This window comes from Cupressus sempervirens, chromosome 8 (genome assembly GCF_028749045.1).
Source record: "Cupressus sempervirens isolate cs-2001-9-10 chromosome 8, ASM2874904v1, whole genome shotgun sequence".
Lineage (NCBI taxonomy): Eukaryota > Viridiplantae > Streptophyta > Pinopsida > Cupressales > Cupressaceae > Cupressus > Cupressus sempervirens.
Genome location: NC_143125.1, coordinates 791,696,948 through 791,716,568, shown reverse-complemented (window position 1 = coordinate 791,716,568; position 19,621 = coordinate 791,696,948). Strand labels below are relative to the sequence as shown.

At 36.2% G+C, this 19,621-nt stretch overlaps 1 protein-coding gene across 1 annotated transcript in view; it reads right to left on the bottom strand.

Moving 5' to 3' along the window:
* Window positions 1–19,135, bottom strand: part of LOC149544779 (short-chain dehydrogenase TIC 32, chloroplastic-like) — a 142,591-nt gene extending 123,456 nt beyond the window's left edge. The window contains exon 1 of the mRNA XM_089795354.1: window positions 18,950–19,135. Coding sequence (XP_089651480.1) covers window positions 18,950–19,055 — 106 coding nt within the window. The 5' untranslated portion in view covers window positions 19,056–19,135. The remainder of the gene's footprint in view (window positions 1–18,949) is intronic.
* Window positions 19,136–19,621: the final 486 nt, after the last annotated feature.

Below are 19,621 nucleotides of genomic sequence, written 5' to 3'. Positions count from 1 at the left end.
AAAGTGTTTGACTAATCTTCATCAGTTTATAATGATTTTTGAAAGATTTAATATGGACATCCTCATTCTGGTTTTACAGCAAGAAAACAAGCCAATCTAGCAATGAAAGGCCAAACTGGAAATGAAAAGACTAACCGGTAATGAAATACGATGGGTTTATGTACAGTTTGATGATGCAAAAAGACAAAAATAATTGCCAAGACGTATATGAAATCCTATACGTCTACCTTCAGAGATAACTGCATATTTTAATTCAATAAGAAAAGAAAAAGTAATCATTCCTTTTGTGGAATCCTAATGCTGTCTTATGTGACTTAATGTTGTGATGATGTGGCACGGGTTCTTGAGACAACTCTTCATCCGGCAGCAATATTCTAGCCGTATGCTCCTTATTTACTTGCTGCTTCCTCTGCGACTGATTCTGGGTGCTTGGTTGAAGGTTTTCAAAACAAAAATATGGTTCGCAGGGCTGAAAACAATAATGAACGCCAAGGCTTGGAAAAGGACAAGGTATCGAGTTACGTTTGAAATTAACTCCTCCTTAAGAAAAATTCAGGGTGATTGTCCATTTGGTTATCAATCCAATTATCTGATTTGAATAGCAATTAAGACTAAAGTGTTTGACTGATCTTCATCAGTAAATAGAGCCATACGTAATTCTTTCAGTCTGCCTTTATACTTATAATTGATGCATGATTATTGGATGAAGCCAACTGTAGTCTTTCAAGATTATCTTAATCTTTCAAGTTTAATTGATTGCCATAATATTGTTTAGATATAAGACTGTTATCATCATAATAACAGAACATGTAATAGTCAGTAAGTCTTTGAATGACCTTCTTCTATGATAAAAGTTATAATACAGTATGGAATATTGTTTAAATCTGAATTGAATATCAAAAACGGAGTACCAAGGAAATTCACTAGGCTGAAAGCCAAAAAAAGGTGAATAAGGTACAAGACATAACAGTAAGGATAATTGTTCAGGCACCAAGGAGTCACCGGCCTCATGGCCTGATTATAGTGAGGAGGTGTAGATGAACCTGTTAAAAAGAATTACAAGAATGTTGACATTTTGAGAACTCTTGAGAACGTAATCATAGAATATGAAATGATGGATGAATAATGGAGTCGTTTGCTCGGAGAATTTCGGATACTTGGGACTCACTTGGCTGTGTAGCCGAGAAGATGGGTGATCAAGTGTGAGAAAGGAATCCTTAATAGTATGAATCAATATCAGTTATGACATTTCAATAATTAGCATTTAAAATGAATTTAATTAATAGCTCATGCATATTCATGTTATGGTGATCTCCTATTACCAAGTCGTTTGGCGTATCATGATGCCCAGTGGATGGAATGATGTTCCCTGTCAATTCCGGGTAGGGAGGGCCTTTCTCGTTAGAGATCGTGTGGGGATATATTGTGGTCCGAGGTTGGGTGGTTAAGCCCCTAACAGTGTTTCAGCTCTCTCAAGATATTGGATATGCGTTAGACAAAGATAAGCCATGCATTCAATTGTTTATCGGAAACAAGTATTATCATTTTTAACTATGAAGAGGTAAGATTAAATTGAAGTATTTCATTGTTATCATCATTTTACTTTCATATATATGAATAATGAATATAAGTATATTTTATAATCTTGAGTTACTGCCACAGATAAGCAATCGGAAGGAAAAGAAATCCGAAGCCCTAATTGATTGTGTGACAACTGGAACCTTAAAAGATACAGTGGTATTGGAAGCCCTAATTGAATCTGTGGTATCGAAAGCCCTAATTGAATCCATTGTTGCGGAAGTCCTAAATTGTATCCGTCGTCGCGGAAGCCCTAAATTGAATCCGTGGTAAATGATGCCCTAATAGATACAGTGGTATGTGATGCCCTAATTTAAAAGTAATGGAAGTATTTAATTGTAATTATCATTTGATTATAAAATAGCAGTTTTTAGATGAAATTGTTATAGTGTATTTGTGGACTAACCCAGGTGGTTGCAGAAGCATCCCTAGTTTTGCTTCGAACTCAGTTTTCCAAGGTATGTGGTTTTCAATTTCTATAGTAACTTAATTTGATGGTACTTCTAGTATTTAGTTAAGAAATTTTGTTTAACTGATTTTAATGGTAAATCTTATTCACATGAACCTGAATGATATAACTGCCTTCCTATGAAACGAAATAGTAATTGTATTCCTTGAGTATGTTGAATGATAAATTAGACCCGGGAAAACCAGATGTTACACCACATCTACTTCACTCCGAAGATCTATCCAAACATCTTCCATGCGATGAACATGGGTGAATGCCCTCTTCCTTTGGAGTTCATGCCCCTATAATCGAAATCCGCCTTGGATTTGAACTTCTTCAATGCAATTAGCTGAAGTTCAAATTCCATAGCCTTGGCTTGTACACAGTGGTTAATTGTTACATCCCAAATTTTTCCCTAAGTTTTAAAATTGATCATAGTCGTTGGTTTAACAAACTATTTTCATGTGAAGTGAGTTAGTTAATTATAGACATTGCACCAATTTTTTTCTTTCCTGATCATGTGAAGTGAGTTAATTAATTATAGACTTTGTATCAATTTATTTCCTTCCTAATCATGTGAAGTGAGTTAGTTAAAATTATATACGTTGTATCAACTGATGAGTCATTTCATTCATGATCATGTGAAATGAGTTAGTTATTATAGACGTTGATGAAATCTATAACTGTTACTAGATGATTGACAATGGTTTTGAATTAACAATTAATATAGCTTTGAATAAATGTCTTGGCGAGAATATTTGTTTGGGTGATTGCAGGAAGAAGACTGAAGAGAGGGGAAGCATTGCTAAATGGGACCATTGGAAGGGGATGGTCAATTGGTCCAATCATCTGAATCGATAGGTTTGACCTAAGATTGCCCTAATAAGGATACTGGAACTTGACAACATGTTGCATTATAGGACCACATGAGCTATTAGAAACACAATATAATAATACTGGGACTTGACAACATGTTGCATTATAGGACTGCATGAGCTATTAGAAAAACAATATAATAAAAATTAAAAATAAATTAAATTAAAAATAAAAATTCATACCTTTGAAGATTATTATTAAATTTATTATTTAATCATTATTATACACCCTCAAATTCGAACATATATATATAAGAATGAGGTGACATTATTAAATTATAAACATGTTAAATTATTAAATTATAAGAATGAGGTGACATTATTAAATTATATATATAAGAATGAGGTGACATTATTAAATATAAGAATGAGGTGACTTATAATTTAATAATGTCACCTCATTCTTATATATATATGTTCGAATTTGAGGGTGTATAATAATGATTAAATAATAATTAAAAACTCTCCAACTTCTTATTTTCTTTTCCTCCTTTTCTTCTTTTTATAAATTCGATTTGAATGGCATTCGAATCGCTTCTTGTAACTAATGGTAGTTGAAGAGCCAAGCCTTTTTCTTTCTTAAATATAGAGTCTCATGATCGTATTTCTCATAACTTATTCCTCTCTGCAATCCGTGGCTTTCCTTCACCTGCTATACGTTTGAGAGAATCAGAGATTTTCACATTTGCTGTGACATATTTCTTTCCATATCCGTCAATCCATTCTGGCATCTCTAACCACGAGAATCAGTTCAAGGAGGACGGAAACTATCTTCTCCAACCGCGGGAGCAAGAAGACCAGACTGTTAAAACTCACGTAAGACATTCTAAGTTATGTCAATCAAGTTTGAATCCAATTATGTTTAATTCTTAACACTTCACCAGTCGGTGTCCTGCCTTACACTTTATGTAATTAAATCTTGTTGTAAGTTTATATACAAACTGATAGGAGAATGTTTTTATATTTATTTTCTCAAATAGAATACATAGAATCTGTACCATGCCACTGTTGTTCTTTAATCTATGAATTTGTGTCAACCATGGTATGAGAAATGAAACTATAATGATTACGAATAAATGATCCTGCCCAAATTTACTTCCTTCTTTTATTTTCACCATACAAAGAAGACATCATGAAGTCCAAACACCGAGGAATTCACCGGCTATGATGCCATTAATGGTGAAGAGGTGTAAAGCAAATTTAGTGAATATAGAACACCTAGGAATCACCGGCATGGTAAGCCTGAAATGGTGAGGAGGTGTAGACAACTTGCACAAACAAGAATGAAATCAGATTAACTGAATAATAGACAAACTCTTAACAGCCCATGCATGTTCCTAAAATGAATTATGTTGTCAAGTCGAGTGGTAGAGATTGGGTTTGTGAACCCAACTTTGAAATCCTTGGCCAGGGTAGAAATTAGGCAGATGTGCCGAACTTGTGATCTTTATCTGTTTGTCTAGACACTTCAGTTATTTTGAAGAATAACTTTTGGGACACTCAAACCACCTGATTACTCAGATGGCTGGGCTTATGAACATCCCAAGCCCGATCCCGAGATAGGGAGGGTCGTTCTTAAGTTAGGATATGTGGGGATAAATAATGGTCCGCGGTTGGGAGGTTAAGCCTATATCAATGCTTCTCCTCTCACCAATGCCTAGGCTTGGACAACGAGATAAAAGGATTCTTTTGTTAATACTGTATGTTTCTTTTACTTTTCACCCTTACAAGAATAGATAGATGTTTTAATTTCTAGATGGAGAAAACATTTACTTTTATGATTGAATAAGCATTTCAATTGATATAATTAATCGTTACTTTACTTTCAGATGAATATGATATCAGTTAGAAATAGTTAAATTGTTAGAGATACATAAATATTCTTTTTGTTTCTCGTGAAATCAGCTGAACATGAAAGTCAGATTGGAAAAGAGTTTCTTTCAGATATAATCAGGCAGTAGAAATCACTGTCATGTGAAATGGAATCAGTTACTTATAAAATTAGATTAATAGGAGATTAAAATTGGATATAAAAATTCGTATGTTACATTAATGAATACTTGCTTATCTAAAGAGGATTTGTGGAGGACATCCTAAATCCTAGCCTGCATTGACTGGTTTGATATGCCTGCATTGCCACGAGTTGTCTTGCAAATTCCATAAGGATAATCTTGTCAATAGGATACCTCAGTAAAGTATAACGTTCTCCTTCGAAGCAGCCAACTCTCATGTAGATGAAAGTTGGAAACTATAAGAATAGGCATCCATATTGACTCACTTTTTCCCATGCTTCATCAAACACCCTCTTTGTTGCCAATTCTTTCTCAAAACAGCACTTGAAATGCCTATAGAAGGCATCATGTACCCTTCTGTAATGGTACTTACTCTGTGTATGAGTAAGCTGCTTGTAATAGATCTAGATAGAAATAAGGGCCCTATCTCCCTTGGTAGAGAGTCTTGAGAATGTCCCCATAGTTGCAGCAATGTAAACCAGATAAGAATTCATGTAAAATGAGAGATATTTCATCACATGAACCAATTGTTTAAATATTATTCTACTTATGATATCTCCCCAATAGATGTGTTCTTTCCTTTCAAGAATCTGGTAGATGAACTTATACATCCATGGCTTAAAGTAATTAGATTCTTTAATGCCACATACTCTACTTAGAAGAGTTATCAAGACATTGACTTCTTGGGAGAAATCAGACCTATGTATAGCTTTAGGCCATCTAGAGAAATTTGCTCTCTTGTTGATCAACCACTTATCATTATAGTGCCAAAGGTAATCATTCTTGTTCTCATTCCACAGCTGCAAAGATTTTTCTTTAGTCAGATCTACACACTCCAGAATTTTAGAAACTTTGAAAATCTTCTCTATCACATCCAGTTGCAAGCTGAAAACAACCTTCCCAGCTGCATCTTTGACCGTTCTTGATTTGGCATCAAAATAGTATGTACATTCCCATACGAACTCAGGCTCAAGGGCTTCCATGGGAAAGGTAGAGACCAAGTGACTGTTTCTTATCTTGATTAGCAGCATGTCTTGCTAGGAAGATGACTCAATCCTTTATAAGAAATTTGCCATGTCAACATGACCAATCTCTTTGTCTGTGATCTCATCAAAGGAGGACAAATGCTAAGATAAAGCACAATGTGCTAGTTCCTTGTCATAATTATATTTCATTTTTCCTTTCCCTTTTGAATGGGCAGGTTTTTTGGGCATATTTTGAACTCCAATATGAAAGTTCCAAAGGGTGAAAACATCATATGATGGGATTAGATCCATGAAAGCTTTGGGATTTGAGTTACCAAGATGGATCTACGAGGGATAAGTGTTCAAAGTATAACTTAGATACTTATTGAACACTTTAGAAGGCTGGGAATGGTTGGAGCAGCTTGTTTTTTGGGCAATAATGGCCAAAATTGGGTTTTACAAGGTGGATTACATGTAGGCAAAATAGGGATTTTGTTTTCAATAGCTGAGAATGCAAGTTGGGAGAGTATGGATAAGAGTTTTGTGTTAAAAACATGAGCTTTTCCCAAAATCAGGTTTTTGAGATGCATTTATATGTGGTGAAAACTTATTATTTTCACCTTGTGTAAATATGCAATCAGGCTATAGAAGTTCAATTACACATTTGGGAAATGTGGAGCTTGAATGAATTTTGGAGATGGATTGGATATGGAAGATGAAAGTGTGGAAAGATACTTGCATTCTTTGGGTGAAAATTCCAACTTTCCTTCACATAGAAACTGAAAACAAACAACAATAAGAAAACAAAGTATAAACAAAAAGGAAAAACGAAAATGAAGAATGTACCTCTTGCTTTGACTCAATTTGATAAGTTTCAACACTTCAAACTTGCATGCAAATTTGCTTTTGGAGTGACAAAACTTTGCATTTACAAAGAATGAGAGTTTTGAACTTATTTAATAACTTGGAACAAGAATTTAGGCCTGCAATTAAACAAATGTAAAGCATTGACCAAAAGTGTTGGGTGAATATTTTGCAACCGACAGTTTGCTCAAATTCGGTCACAAAATAGGATGACCAACCACAGCATATGAGACAAAGTCTCTCCTACCTTGAAGGGAAGGCTCCCCTTCCCACTGTTCCTTGAATCAACTCCAAGTAAGAAAGTAAGCAGTATTTTGAAGGGTGTTACTAATATTCTTTCCTCTTGTTTCAGGAAAGAATCCACTTACTCGTGGAGCGTGTAATGGGCAAGAAAAATCTGTAAACTATACTTCTATCTAGTAATTGTAAACAATGATACTGATAAACCAACACCAACTCAAAGGCTGATTAAAAGTGTACCAACTTGGATCTAAGTCCAATTAGTTTATACTATAAAAGCAAGTCACTACTATTGGGGCACAAAGGCTTCCAAAAGTAGATGATTTCTTTGCAATAATCCAATAAATTATTTCGGCTCAAAGACATGAAAGTTACTTAAACTTAACAAAGTATGTGAATATCAGACAATAATATAATCTACAGTTAAAGCTTCTAGTTTTATATTACCACAATTGCTCCCAGTCAAAGCTTCGGCTCCAATTGTTTCATTTACTCAATCTAATTAACATACAATGGTAACATGAATCAAAGACAATACACACAAATCGCAATCAAAGCTTCTAATTTGCTCTATCACAATTGCTTCTAGTCAAAGCTTCGAATCCAATCGCTTCTTTGTATTCACTTTTCTTCCAAATTTGTACTGCACAATCAAATTTATGCTAGCACAAGTTTGGCAAAGCTCTCTTGCATAAAATAAAAGATGATTTTTACAATGAGGTACTCCTTATATAGGAAAAAGGAGTGAGAGAAAGAAGGAGAAAAAGGTGGGAGCAACTCAACCACCTTGACTCAGTCAAACTAGGAAGGAAGATTTATTGGATAACATGTACTAAAGGTTCGTGTAATTGAATTACATGCAATCTATCTTCTGTATCTACAAAATTGAAAAATGCTAAAAACTAAAAGAAAAAGATGGGAAAAGTTGAATCAATCCTAAAGATTGTCAACAAAAGCCTTATAATTGGCAATACAATCATGAAGCATGGGAAGATCTGGAATCTTCATTGTTTGTGAAATGGTGTCAACCCTAACAGCATTGGCATGTCCTATTTTTATAACCTGGTAGTTTTCCGCAATGGAATCCCAGAAGTGCTTTATCGCAAACTTAGATGTGGCGAACTTGTTCATTGTATGCGCTCCAAAATCCTTTGAATCAAATTCAGCATTAACTCTATCAGTGAACTCTGAAGTCATTTCTACTTTGGTGAACAAGTTGTCATCCCCTATGAGGACCTTGCATCCCATGTGTCGTAGATCACCCATGATTTCTATTTTCACAGCTTGGCAACTTTCTAGGGCTCCCTGTAACTTTGCTAAAAGCTTTTCCATCACCTGCGCCTTGTGATCCATAACTCCTTGATATTCATAGAACATATCCAGGGATGGAATGACGTCATATGTGATCAAGACATTCAAATCACCACTTGCCATTTGATCCCACGTGCCCAAAACCTCTTTCAGGGCATTGGTCTCTTGATTGAAAGTGGCAATCATATCATGGAGCCTTTTCTCAACACCTCTGATACGTCCAAGGACTTTGAGTGCACCTTTGATTAACCGAACTCCCTCTGAGATAATCTCCTCAAACCAAGCCTTAGCTTCCTCAGCCCTCCAATTCACCTGAATTGTTTGTGATGTGATGGCCACGGGTTGCGAGGATTGTTGGCGAATCACCTCATGAAGACAAGCAGTCCCTTGCTTCAATTGATTTTTCTTCTCCCAAAGCTCATTATTTCTCTTTAACAAATTAAAGAATGCATCATGGGCATCCTATAGACTATTACGGAAATAATTGGTAAAATACTTGCTTGTTATTAACAGAGATCGAAAGGTCAATCTATACAAAAGAATAAAACGATGTTTCCTTAGGAAATGATCGTTAAGAAAAGAAACATTTTATTCTAACAGAGAAAGCTAAAAAATGAAAGCAAACTAAAGCTAACTAGATATTTGTAATAGATAACCATTAACTAATAATAGACGACTATCTATTATTGTAATACCCTCCCTTAATGGTTAATCTATCTAGAACACCAAGTTGTCCTCTGAATTTGACAAACTTATCAGGACCAAGAGGCTTGGTGAGAATGTTTGCAGTCTGATCTGTGGTAGGAACATACTGCAAATCTTTAGTCTCGTCTTCAACCAGCTGTCGTATGTAATGACAGTGAACATCTACATGCTTGGTCCGTTCATGGAAGACTAAATTTCATGCTAACTTGATAACGCCTTCGTTATCAACAAACAGAGTAGTCGGTCCTGCTAGTGACATCCGCATATCCCCAAGCATCCGACGAAGACAATTAGCTTCAAATCCTGTCTTAACAATCCCTCTGTATTTGGCCTTTGTAGAGGAGAGAGAAACTGTCTGTTGCTTCTTACTGGTCCATGTGATTGCAGGATCCCAAACTGAACACATATCCAGAAATTGACTTTTTATCATCAACAGAGCCTACCCAATCTGAATCTGTGAACCCATTGAGTTTAGGATTAGAACTTTGAGAGTATAGAAGTCTATAATCTAAAGTGCCCTTCATATAACAAAGCACATGCTTTGCTGCCATCCAATGATTAGCCTTAGGAGCTGTCATAAAACATGAAATATAGCTGACTGCAAAGCTCATATCAAGTCTAGTAGCAGAGTGTAACAAACAGATTTTCATAACGAAAAACAAAGATGGTAAAATACTCCCAACATTCATAAATAAATAACTGAATGCTTTTCACATGACATTAACAGCTATTAACATTTAACAAAAAATAACCAAATTCATGATCAATTGAAATACTAGATTAACGACTAACAAATCATAACTTATTCATAATCAACTAAAATAACTTGATTAACGGTTAACTAATCATAATTGAATTCATGATCAACTGAAATAACTTGATTAACGATTAACTAATCATAACTGAATTCATGATCAACTGAAATAACTTGATTAACGATTAACTAATCATAACTGTATCCATGATCAACTGAAATAACTTGATTAACGATACAAATAAAGTAAATGCTTAACATGCAAAGAAGGAATAGAACATACAAGTATCATCGGAGGATCTTTAGTTGGTTGTGCAAGCCTCAGCTTTGGTGAGAGGAGAAGCATTGACATAGGCTTAACCTCTCAACCTCGGACCATACTTATCTCCACACATTCTATTAAACTGAAATAGCCCTCTCCACCTCAAAATCGGGCTTGGAATGTTCTTTAGTCCAGCCACCTGAGCATCTTAGTGTTTTGAATGTCCACTCAGTTATGAAACAGACACGCTTACATAACTGGCACTACTGACATCAAGTGATCATTAGAGGGCAAACATGCCTATAAACTACCTTGGCCAAGGATTTTCCATTGGCTCAATGACCTGATCACCACTGCTCGACTTGACAATAGGTTTCATTTCAGGGATGAGCATGAGCTATTAAGTATATTTCATTTTAAGTTACTCATGTCTGATTTCTCTTCTGTTTTCTTGTAGATTTACTCCACCTCTTCACCATACATGGCTACACAGCCGGTGATTCCCAGGTGCTTGAAAGATTATGAGCACTTTGCCCTTTTACACCTCTTCACCATATCATGGCTACATTGCCGGTGAATCCCAGGTGCTTGAAAGATTATGAGCACTTTGCACTTTTACACCTCTTCACCATTTCATGGCTACATTATCGGTGAATCCCAGGTGTTTTGGAAAAGTTATGAGCTTTCTACTCTTAATATCTTTTATCATAATTTGAGACAACATAGAACTTGTTCTTGAGATCAGCAATATTCATTGGATAGTATGTTTCATTTAGGGTTATATCTAATTTATCATGAAAGTTTAAGGAAAAGGACTGCTAACAAAGAACATTGAGTATGTAGCAAAACTCATACTTGTATCTTGAAAATAAATCTAGAAAAGAGAAAGTCTTAGGAGCCTAACTGGCTGTTATGGAAAGCAATAAAATAATACTAAAATGACATTACATGACCTGATGTATATACTGAATATGTTGAATCCCTACAATTCGAATTGAAAATCTACTCTCCTTCTGATGTTGTAGACGTATCAATGCAGAATACATATTTCTCAAAGGCCAAGTTCATACGGCAGAGTTACTGTTTGTAATGGACACTTAGACTGGAAGAAGAAAGGGACTTCAGCTCACAAGATGGTGTGAGATTGGGTGTTGAAGGTGACAGAGTGAATAAGGAAACGCAGTAATAATGAAAGGTTGTCAATATGCAGAATGCTATTATTGAATGTGTCCCCATAGCAAGGCAGACGAGCATATATAAAAGGTGTCGAACTTCATACACGGCTTCAGTTAAAAGAAGAGCCATGCCTTCTTAGCTTCCGCCAATTCAAAGATTATATGCCATTTCGAATCTCCAAGTATTTAAATCGATTAAGAAACGAGAGGGAAAGAAAAATAAAATAAAAAGTTGGAGGAAAGGGTTGGAAAGATTATAATTTCAACTATTATTATAATATATACTTACATACGTTCATGTAAGTATATCAATGGGGTGACATCATTATATTAAGTTATTATAATTTAATGGTGCCATTTCATTTTTATATTTATATGTACGTGTATAAATATTTATTATAATAATATGATGAAGATCAATTAAAATCCATTGAGGTATGTTTTATATTTTAAATTAGATGATTTTATGTTTTCTTAAATTATTTTCTTAATAGCTCATGCGGGTCCCACAAATGTATCCTGTGTTCAAGTCATTGTGTCCTTTCCAAAGAAGTTTAAGGTCATACCTACCGATCCTGATGACTGAACTAAGCGAGCATCCCATTCAGATGATCCCGTTTAGCAATGCATCCCCCCTCTTTGTCTTCTCCTACAATCATTCATGAAAACACTTTTGCCATAATAACAATTCTATAATAATTTCATATAAACATTTTAAAAGACCTTAAATTATTAAACATAATTTTAAATCAAGCAACTGCTAATCATCTAATAACAGTTAATGGTTAACGATCATCTTCATTAACAGTTAATACAACATATATAAATAACTACCTATTTCACATGATTATGAAAGAATAGTTCATTAAATCCAACGGTTATGAACAAGTTTAAAATTAGGTCAAAAGTTTGGGATGTAACACAGAGAGGTAGATGAGGCTGCCTACTAGTTGTCTGTATGTAGTATCATAAACGGAAGGAGAATCAAACTTTGCGGATAACTTGAGACCTTTCTCTATAGGTGTAGATGTAGGTTTGCGATCCTGCATACAGAATTTGTCTAACAGGGCCCTGACATATTTGGACTGAGATATGAATATACCAAAAGATTGTTGTCAAACTTCAACACCTAGGCAATAATGCATGAGCCCAAGGTCAATCATATCAAAAGACTGGCATAAATTATGTTTGATTCCCTAAATCAAAGATGTTGAACTGCCAATGATGATTGAATCATCCACATATATAACCAAAAGGATGATGTCACTGTTAGTAGTCTTGATGTACAGATTTGAGTCTGAATAACTCCTCTTGAAACCTTGATCACTGAGGTACTTATAAATTTTTATATACCATGCCCGAGGGGCATACTTCAATCCATAGAGAACTTTTACCAATCTGAAAACCTGATGGTCTTTGCCAGCAACCTTGAAACTAGGAGGCTGCATCATGTAGACCTTTTCATGGAGATCACCATTCAAGAAAGTACTCTTGAAATCCATTTGATGGACCTTCCAGCCAAACTGTACTACCATGGCTAGGACTAATCTGATGGTGCTCATCTTTGCAGTAGGAGCAAAGGTCTCCTCATAATCAATGCCCTAACGCTGAGAGAAGCCCTTCGCAACTAAATGAGCTTTATACTTATCCAAAGTATCATCCAATTTGTATTTGATTTTGTAAACCCATTTGCAGCCAATGGGTTTCTTCCCTAGTGGAAGATCAGAAAGGACCCAGGTGTTGTTCTTCAGCAGGCTCTGGTGTTCAAAAGTCATGGCATGTTCCCACCCTGGAATTCCTTTAGCCTCAAAATATGTTTGAGGTTCAAACACACTAAATGTTGGCCATGAGAGAAAAGTAAACAGAATTTGTAGTTTTGCTCTTTTTCCGAGCAGTTCTCCCATCAATGAGCTCATCATCATGAAGATCAACAAGTGTCTTAGCCCACCACTTAGGCTAAGGGGGAGAACGACCAACATTAGTATCAGGAGATGCTTGATGATCAGATTCCTCATCAAAAGAATCTGGATCAAACTTAGGTGAAGCATCTACAAAGCGAGGTGATCCTACAGAAGAAGCCGGAGGTGTCTGCAAGAGCTGCTAGAGCCCTCCCATCAAATGGATCTAATGGAAGCCGAACTCCCCAATTATAAGCCTGCATAGGCTGGTCTACTGGAGAAACAGGCATGAAAGGTCCTCGCTGCTCATCAAAGACTACATCACGACTGTAAATGAGACGAAACATCGATCAAGCGGTAGGCTTTGTGAAAATTGCTATATCCAACAAGCATGAGTTTTTGACTTGGTACGTGACGCATCAAGATCCAAACAAAAGCAAGGGAGCCAAAAAACTTCAGGTGACTGATTCTAGGCTGTCAACCTGACTAGGCCTCTTCCGAAGTTTTACCTTTGACCACCACTGTGGGTGACTGGTTCAACTAATAAACTGTAGTGCTATCTGCTTCTACCCAAAACTGCTTCAGAACATGTCTGTGTTCGAGCATGGATCGAGCCATCTTGGTGATTGCCCTGTTTCGACGTTCAACTACACTGTTTTGTTATGGCGTGTGGGGTGTGATTAACTATCATTTGATGCTATGTGTATCCAAGAAGCTGGAGAAAACATAAGAACAAAATTCCCCCCCATTGACTAATCTAAGGGTAATAATAGATTTCCCAAACTTTTTTTCAACTATGGGTTTAAACTTCTGAAATATAGGAAATGCATCTGATTTCTTTTTAAGGAAATATGCCCACATTTTTTTACTAAAATCATCAACAAACAACAGAAAATACCTGGACCCAAGAACAAAAGGAGTGGCCATAGGGCCACAGATATCGACATGTACAAGCTGAAGTACCTATGAAGTTCGCCATGAATCACTACTGGTGAAAGATGTGCGATGTTGCTTCCCAACCTAGCATGCATCACAAACTCCGAGCTATTGAGTCTGAATCTCTGGCAATCTTAGAACAAGCTCATCCCAAACAAGCTATGAGATAATGCACATTTAGGTGCCCATATCGATGATGCCAAAGTGTGCTGACAAAAGACCACCAAGCAGCCATAGCTAAGTCCTGAGAATCACCAGAATCAATAAGTCTGAAAAGATCATGATCCTCAAGACCCACTGCAATAGTAGACTCAGTCGCCCAATCAATGATGGTGCACTGATGTGAACTGAAGGTGACTTTCAAGTGTGGAGAATGTCACAGCAACTAACTGACTGAGAGTAGATTTAGTTCCATCCCTAGAACATAGTACACATCAAGGAATTTATGACTCCTCCCAGCAAAATGAATTTGAATGTTGCCTTTGCCGACAATCATGTACTCTTCTCTGCCACCAAAAATAACAAAGTCTGAATAAGGCTGGTAGTCAATAAACCAGTCTCTGCAATGAGTGAAATGACAAGGGGCACCCAAATCAATGTACCAAGCAGACGACTTCACATGATCTGTAGGTCTTTTAGCCATGAAGGCGTAAAAGGAAGATTCCGCCTGCTTAGTATGCTCTACACTATTCACTTTGGGCTGCAAACCTAATTGCTTAGACTGGGCAGCTAAGCGTTTCCGACATTCAACCTTCATGTGATGCTGGAGCAGAAGACTTCTACTGAGATGGCAGTTGAAACTTGCCTTTATCCTTCTGAAAGGATTTCGCAACAAAGGCTTGCTCTATGGAGGTGGAATTAGAGCTGCTACTGAACTGTTGTTTCCACCGATCTTGCTGAAGCAGCAGGGTGCAAAGATGAAGGAACTTCAAATCAACACCAAAAGATGTGATGTTGAGAATCTCGATAAAATGCTTCGAAGAGTGATGACCACAATATCCTCTTCCTCCATCTTGTGACCGATGACAACTGATCACGGATTTCCTAAATCCGATTCAAGTGTGTCTGGAGCGAGGTGCGCTCATCCATGACAATAGAAAATAGAGCGTTTTTCAGAAAGAAGGCTCTGCTCTTATCAGAAGTCTTATGAAGACCTTTGAGATGTGTCCAGATCTTGACAGCTGTCTTGTCGGATGGAATCTGAGAAAGTATCATCAGCCATGGATAATTTGATAAGCATCGCTACTTCTCGATTATTCAGATCCCATGTATCTTGATTAGGACCAAGAGAAGTCGGACGCTTTGTAACACCCAGAACAAGTTGATTAGTGTTGCGATATTCAAAAATTGCGATGATCCACTGCTTCCAAGTGCCATCATTTCAATCATTGAATTCGGAGTTGTGCTCGAGTAGAATGTTTGTTAAAGATGCCATGGCACGCTTTTCAATGAAAAAGCATGAAAATCTGTGAAGGCACGCTCTTCAAGGCAAAAAACGGAAGACCCAAAAAATTCGGAGAGTGACCTAGAAGAGAGCTCGAAAAACCTAGAAGGAATATGCTATCGTTTTTTGGATCCGCTGGCTCGAAAATTGAGGCACCCAGAAAAAATGGACAACCCAGTTGAGCTCTCGAAAAACTCACCAAGAATCTAAAATCAAAATCTTTTTTCGAGCTCAAAAATTAGGGTTTCAAAAAAATACAGTCGACAGCCATGGAGGTAAAAAATGGCAGAAAAAGGACATTTGTAGGCAAAAAGATGCCCAATTTGTTCTAGAATAGAGGCATTTTTGCAAGGACAGCACAAACCAAAATGCCCAAGAAAAAATAACGCCCAAGAAATCACTGATTTGCAGATTGCGATTTTCAGGAAAAAAAGCCAAAGAAAATACACCTTTTTTCAAACGAATTCGCAGATTTTTGTCTCTAAAACCCTTGCCGTGACTAGGTATTATGAAGCATATAAAAAAGCATGAAAGATTTCAGAAAGAATTTCGAAATTTTTCGAGCAGATAATTTCGAAAGAAATTATAAAAAATTCGAAAAAATTTTAAGTTTAGGCTCTGATACCATATTACAGAAGTAATTGGTAAAATACTTGCTTGTTATTAACAGAGACCGAAAGGTCAATTTATACAAAAGAATAAAACGATGTTTCCTTAGAAAAACGATCGTAAAGAATAGAAACATTCTATTCTAACAGAGAAAGCTAAAAAACTAAAGCTAACTAAAGCTAACTAGATATTTACAATAGATAACCATTAACTAATAATAGACGAATATCTGTTATTTTAATATAGATAACTCAACCGTGATTGTTTCTCAAGTTCAATTTTGGTGAATTTGTAATCAGAGCAATTAAGCTCTTCGACTAGTTTACCCACCAGAGATTCTGCAATCTCAGCATACTTGGGTCTTCTCAGAATCAACAAGGATTCTTGAGACAACCTTTGCCTTGGGAAGCTTAGACTTGTTTTTCTTTGCAGGGAGATCATCATGAGTATGTCTTGATTAGCATACAAAGTAGTATTTTTGTGGATACTTGAGTATATCTCAATTCATAGGAGGAGAGTTATAATAATGAAAAATGGAGTACGTCTCAATTCACAGGTATTGTTGGGCATCTTCATGGGCTCGAGCAATTTGGATTGTCCAAAGGAGATTTTATAACCACCTAGGACTATCATCGGTAGATTTTGCATTTTGCAACCAACCTGGTTATGCCGTCAAAGATTTTGTATTTTGTAGCCGACGGGTAGATTAGGATTGTTATGTAGCTGTTGCAGTTAGCGAAGACACAAGCTATGGATGCGGCGCTTCTTCTGAAGGAGGTTGTAGAGGTCAATACACGGATTCAAAAGGATTTGCGCATCCTGACAGATCAAGTCTATGAGTTGCATCAGCAGCAACATTCTTCAGGGGCACCACCTTCTCTCTAGTATTTTTTGTTTTGTTGTATGTGGGTTGTCTCCTATTTTGTTAGTCGTCAGGAGACAACTTTTCTTTTTGGGGAGGGATTATGTTGTCGGTAGATTTTGCATTCTGTAGCCAACCTGGTTATGCCGTCGGAGATTTTGTATTTTGTAGCCGACGAGTAGATTAGGATTGTTATGTAGCCAACGGATCCCTTTGGGAAGGTTCAGCTAGAAGTATTTATACCCCGTCTAGGATCATTGTAAATCATCTTATCTGATCTTATCTTATGCTCTGTATGGAATCTCTTCGCATATAATAAACGGAGTACTGTTGTTGCTATTCTTGTTCATTATCTATGTGCATTGATCAATTAATCTATGCGGTAAACAAGGACATCTACAAACAAGAGCAATTTGGGATGTTCTAGATGAACAAGAAGACTGGTGTAGGTGCTTCTTCAGATATCCAAATGGACTGGAGCAGTCAGTCTGTGTAGTTTTTCTATCCTTTATTTCTATTTTTTTGCTTTTCTAATGTAAACTTAGGAAAACGGAGGGGTGGATAATTTAAGGTTCACATTTTGTCACAAAGTGAATTGGTATTAAATGTTTAATTATTCTTATGTTATTTGTTGGGAGTTAGCCTTCTATGAGGTAGATTGGGGAAGTTATACAGGAATACAATGATTTATAAGCGTTAAGACCCAAGAAAGAGTATTGATTATTTTTTCAATTCACAGTTATTCTTGTGCAAAATGTGGCTTGTTTCTACAATATTCAATAAAGCCTTAAAAGAGCATCAAATTTTACAATATGGACAACTTTGGCCAAATGTATTCAAGAAATACATATATGAAGGCGGAAATCCTCAATCGTCATATTTTAATCCAATTGGAATCAATGGCTCTAACAATGGCTTCAAAAAACTTGAACTTAAAACATGTCTAACGAGGGTTATTGAGAAAATATAGAACAAAACTGCAAGCAAGGAATCCAAGAACCTCGGCATGGCAATCTCTTAACCAAAAAAACCTTTCATTCAAGAGACTCCTAGAAGACCACCTTTATTTATTATGTACTCCTTCAAAATACTTTTTGGATACCTAAATTCGGTGATTTTTTTTTGCTGTGAAGCTGAAACATTATAAACAAGAATTCTCTTAAATTATGAGCTTCCAAGATAATTTCCCTGGTTTATAAAGCATCATATAATTAGCTATACTTAGATTAAGCTTCTACAGAATTAGGCTATGACAAATTCAGAAATGGTGGAAAAGCTTTTTCCGAGTAGTAAAAGGGGATATGAATAAATGAATGATGTTAATGATGTCCACAAGACCACAACAGTCTATGGGACCAAAAGAATGCAGCACTAAGCAATTTCCATATTTCTTTCCATTTCCAATCTTCTGATATGGATCTTAACCAAGAAATCCATCGTTCGCTTGATCTTATCAACTTCAAATAAGCTATGCATGTTGTCAGCCTTTTGGATGACATCATAGTAAGTTCGAATATTATCGTAAGTTGTGCACTCGAAGAGAAAATGTCATTATGTTTCAATAGCTCCCACCCTACAAAACATGCATATCCTCTTCTCCCAAGCGTCTTTGGGCCTCTTCCATCTGACCGTCTCGCACCTGAGGCGATGGGATCCCGTCCTCAATTGTGTCCATAACACACTTGCCTTACCTTTAATAGTGGCCCCAAGGTATGCTTTCTTGCCATGATCCCCAGTTGGGTTGAATTCTTTGGTGTAATAAGCATTTTTTCTGCCAATCACGTTCATGATCTCAAGGTGGTCAAAGCTTAGCTAGCTCAATCTCAGCTAAAACCGAGATGTCAGAATTTAAACGCCATGGAAAGTAGTGGACCATTGATTTAAGCTCTAATCAAATTACTCTATTTAACATTAATCAGAGCATTAATATTTCAGCGGAAGTCTGAGGTTTATTAACAAGTTCATTAATGCTAGATTACTGTAAAGATCAAAAATAGAACAGAATAAATACCTGTGACAATAGCTGTTAGGCCTGAGGCATTTATTCCTTCCGTAACCTCCTCAGCTGTAGAATAAAATGAAAACCCAGAGGGACCTGTCCTCCGAAGCCAGTTCATTTTAACGGCTCAAATATTTCTGAGAATGCCTGCCGGCAGTTGAAACAGTTCGTCTGTTTAAGATGCTTAAAATGTTGATTCGGTCGATGCAGTACTTTCATCGAGACCAATGTAAGAAAGACAAATCGTTGACTCAATCAATGTAAAATTTGTACTATTTATTTTGTAACCTTTTTAAGGGGATGAAACTATGTTTTGAAAGAACAGTAATTTAGATAAAGGATTGTACACAAGAAAGTGCAAAAGGAAACTAAAGCCAAGACTTGCAACCAACTTCCACATGCCCAAAAATTATTACTCATCTTTTTACATAGAACAAATGTTGCTATCTTCTTATAAGTTTTTCTTTTATATCTGTCAAATCATACCATTTAATTTTTCTAAAAATTTATCATTTATATAATATTGGATGGAACATGCTACATTTTATGAGTTGAGTTTTTCAAAGAAACAAATAATTTCTTTCTAAAATTGTATACCTATTGGAAAGTGATGTGACAAGTAATAATAATATTGGTTTCTGCTTTCCAACCATTATTATTATTACTTGTATGAAGAAAAAAGCC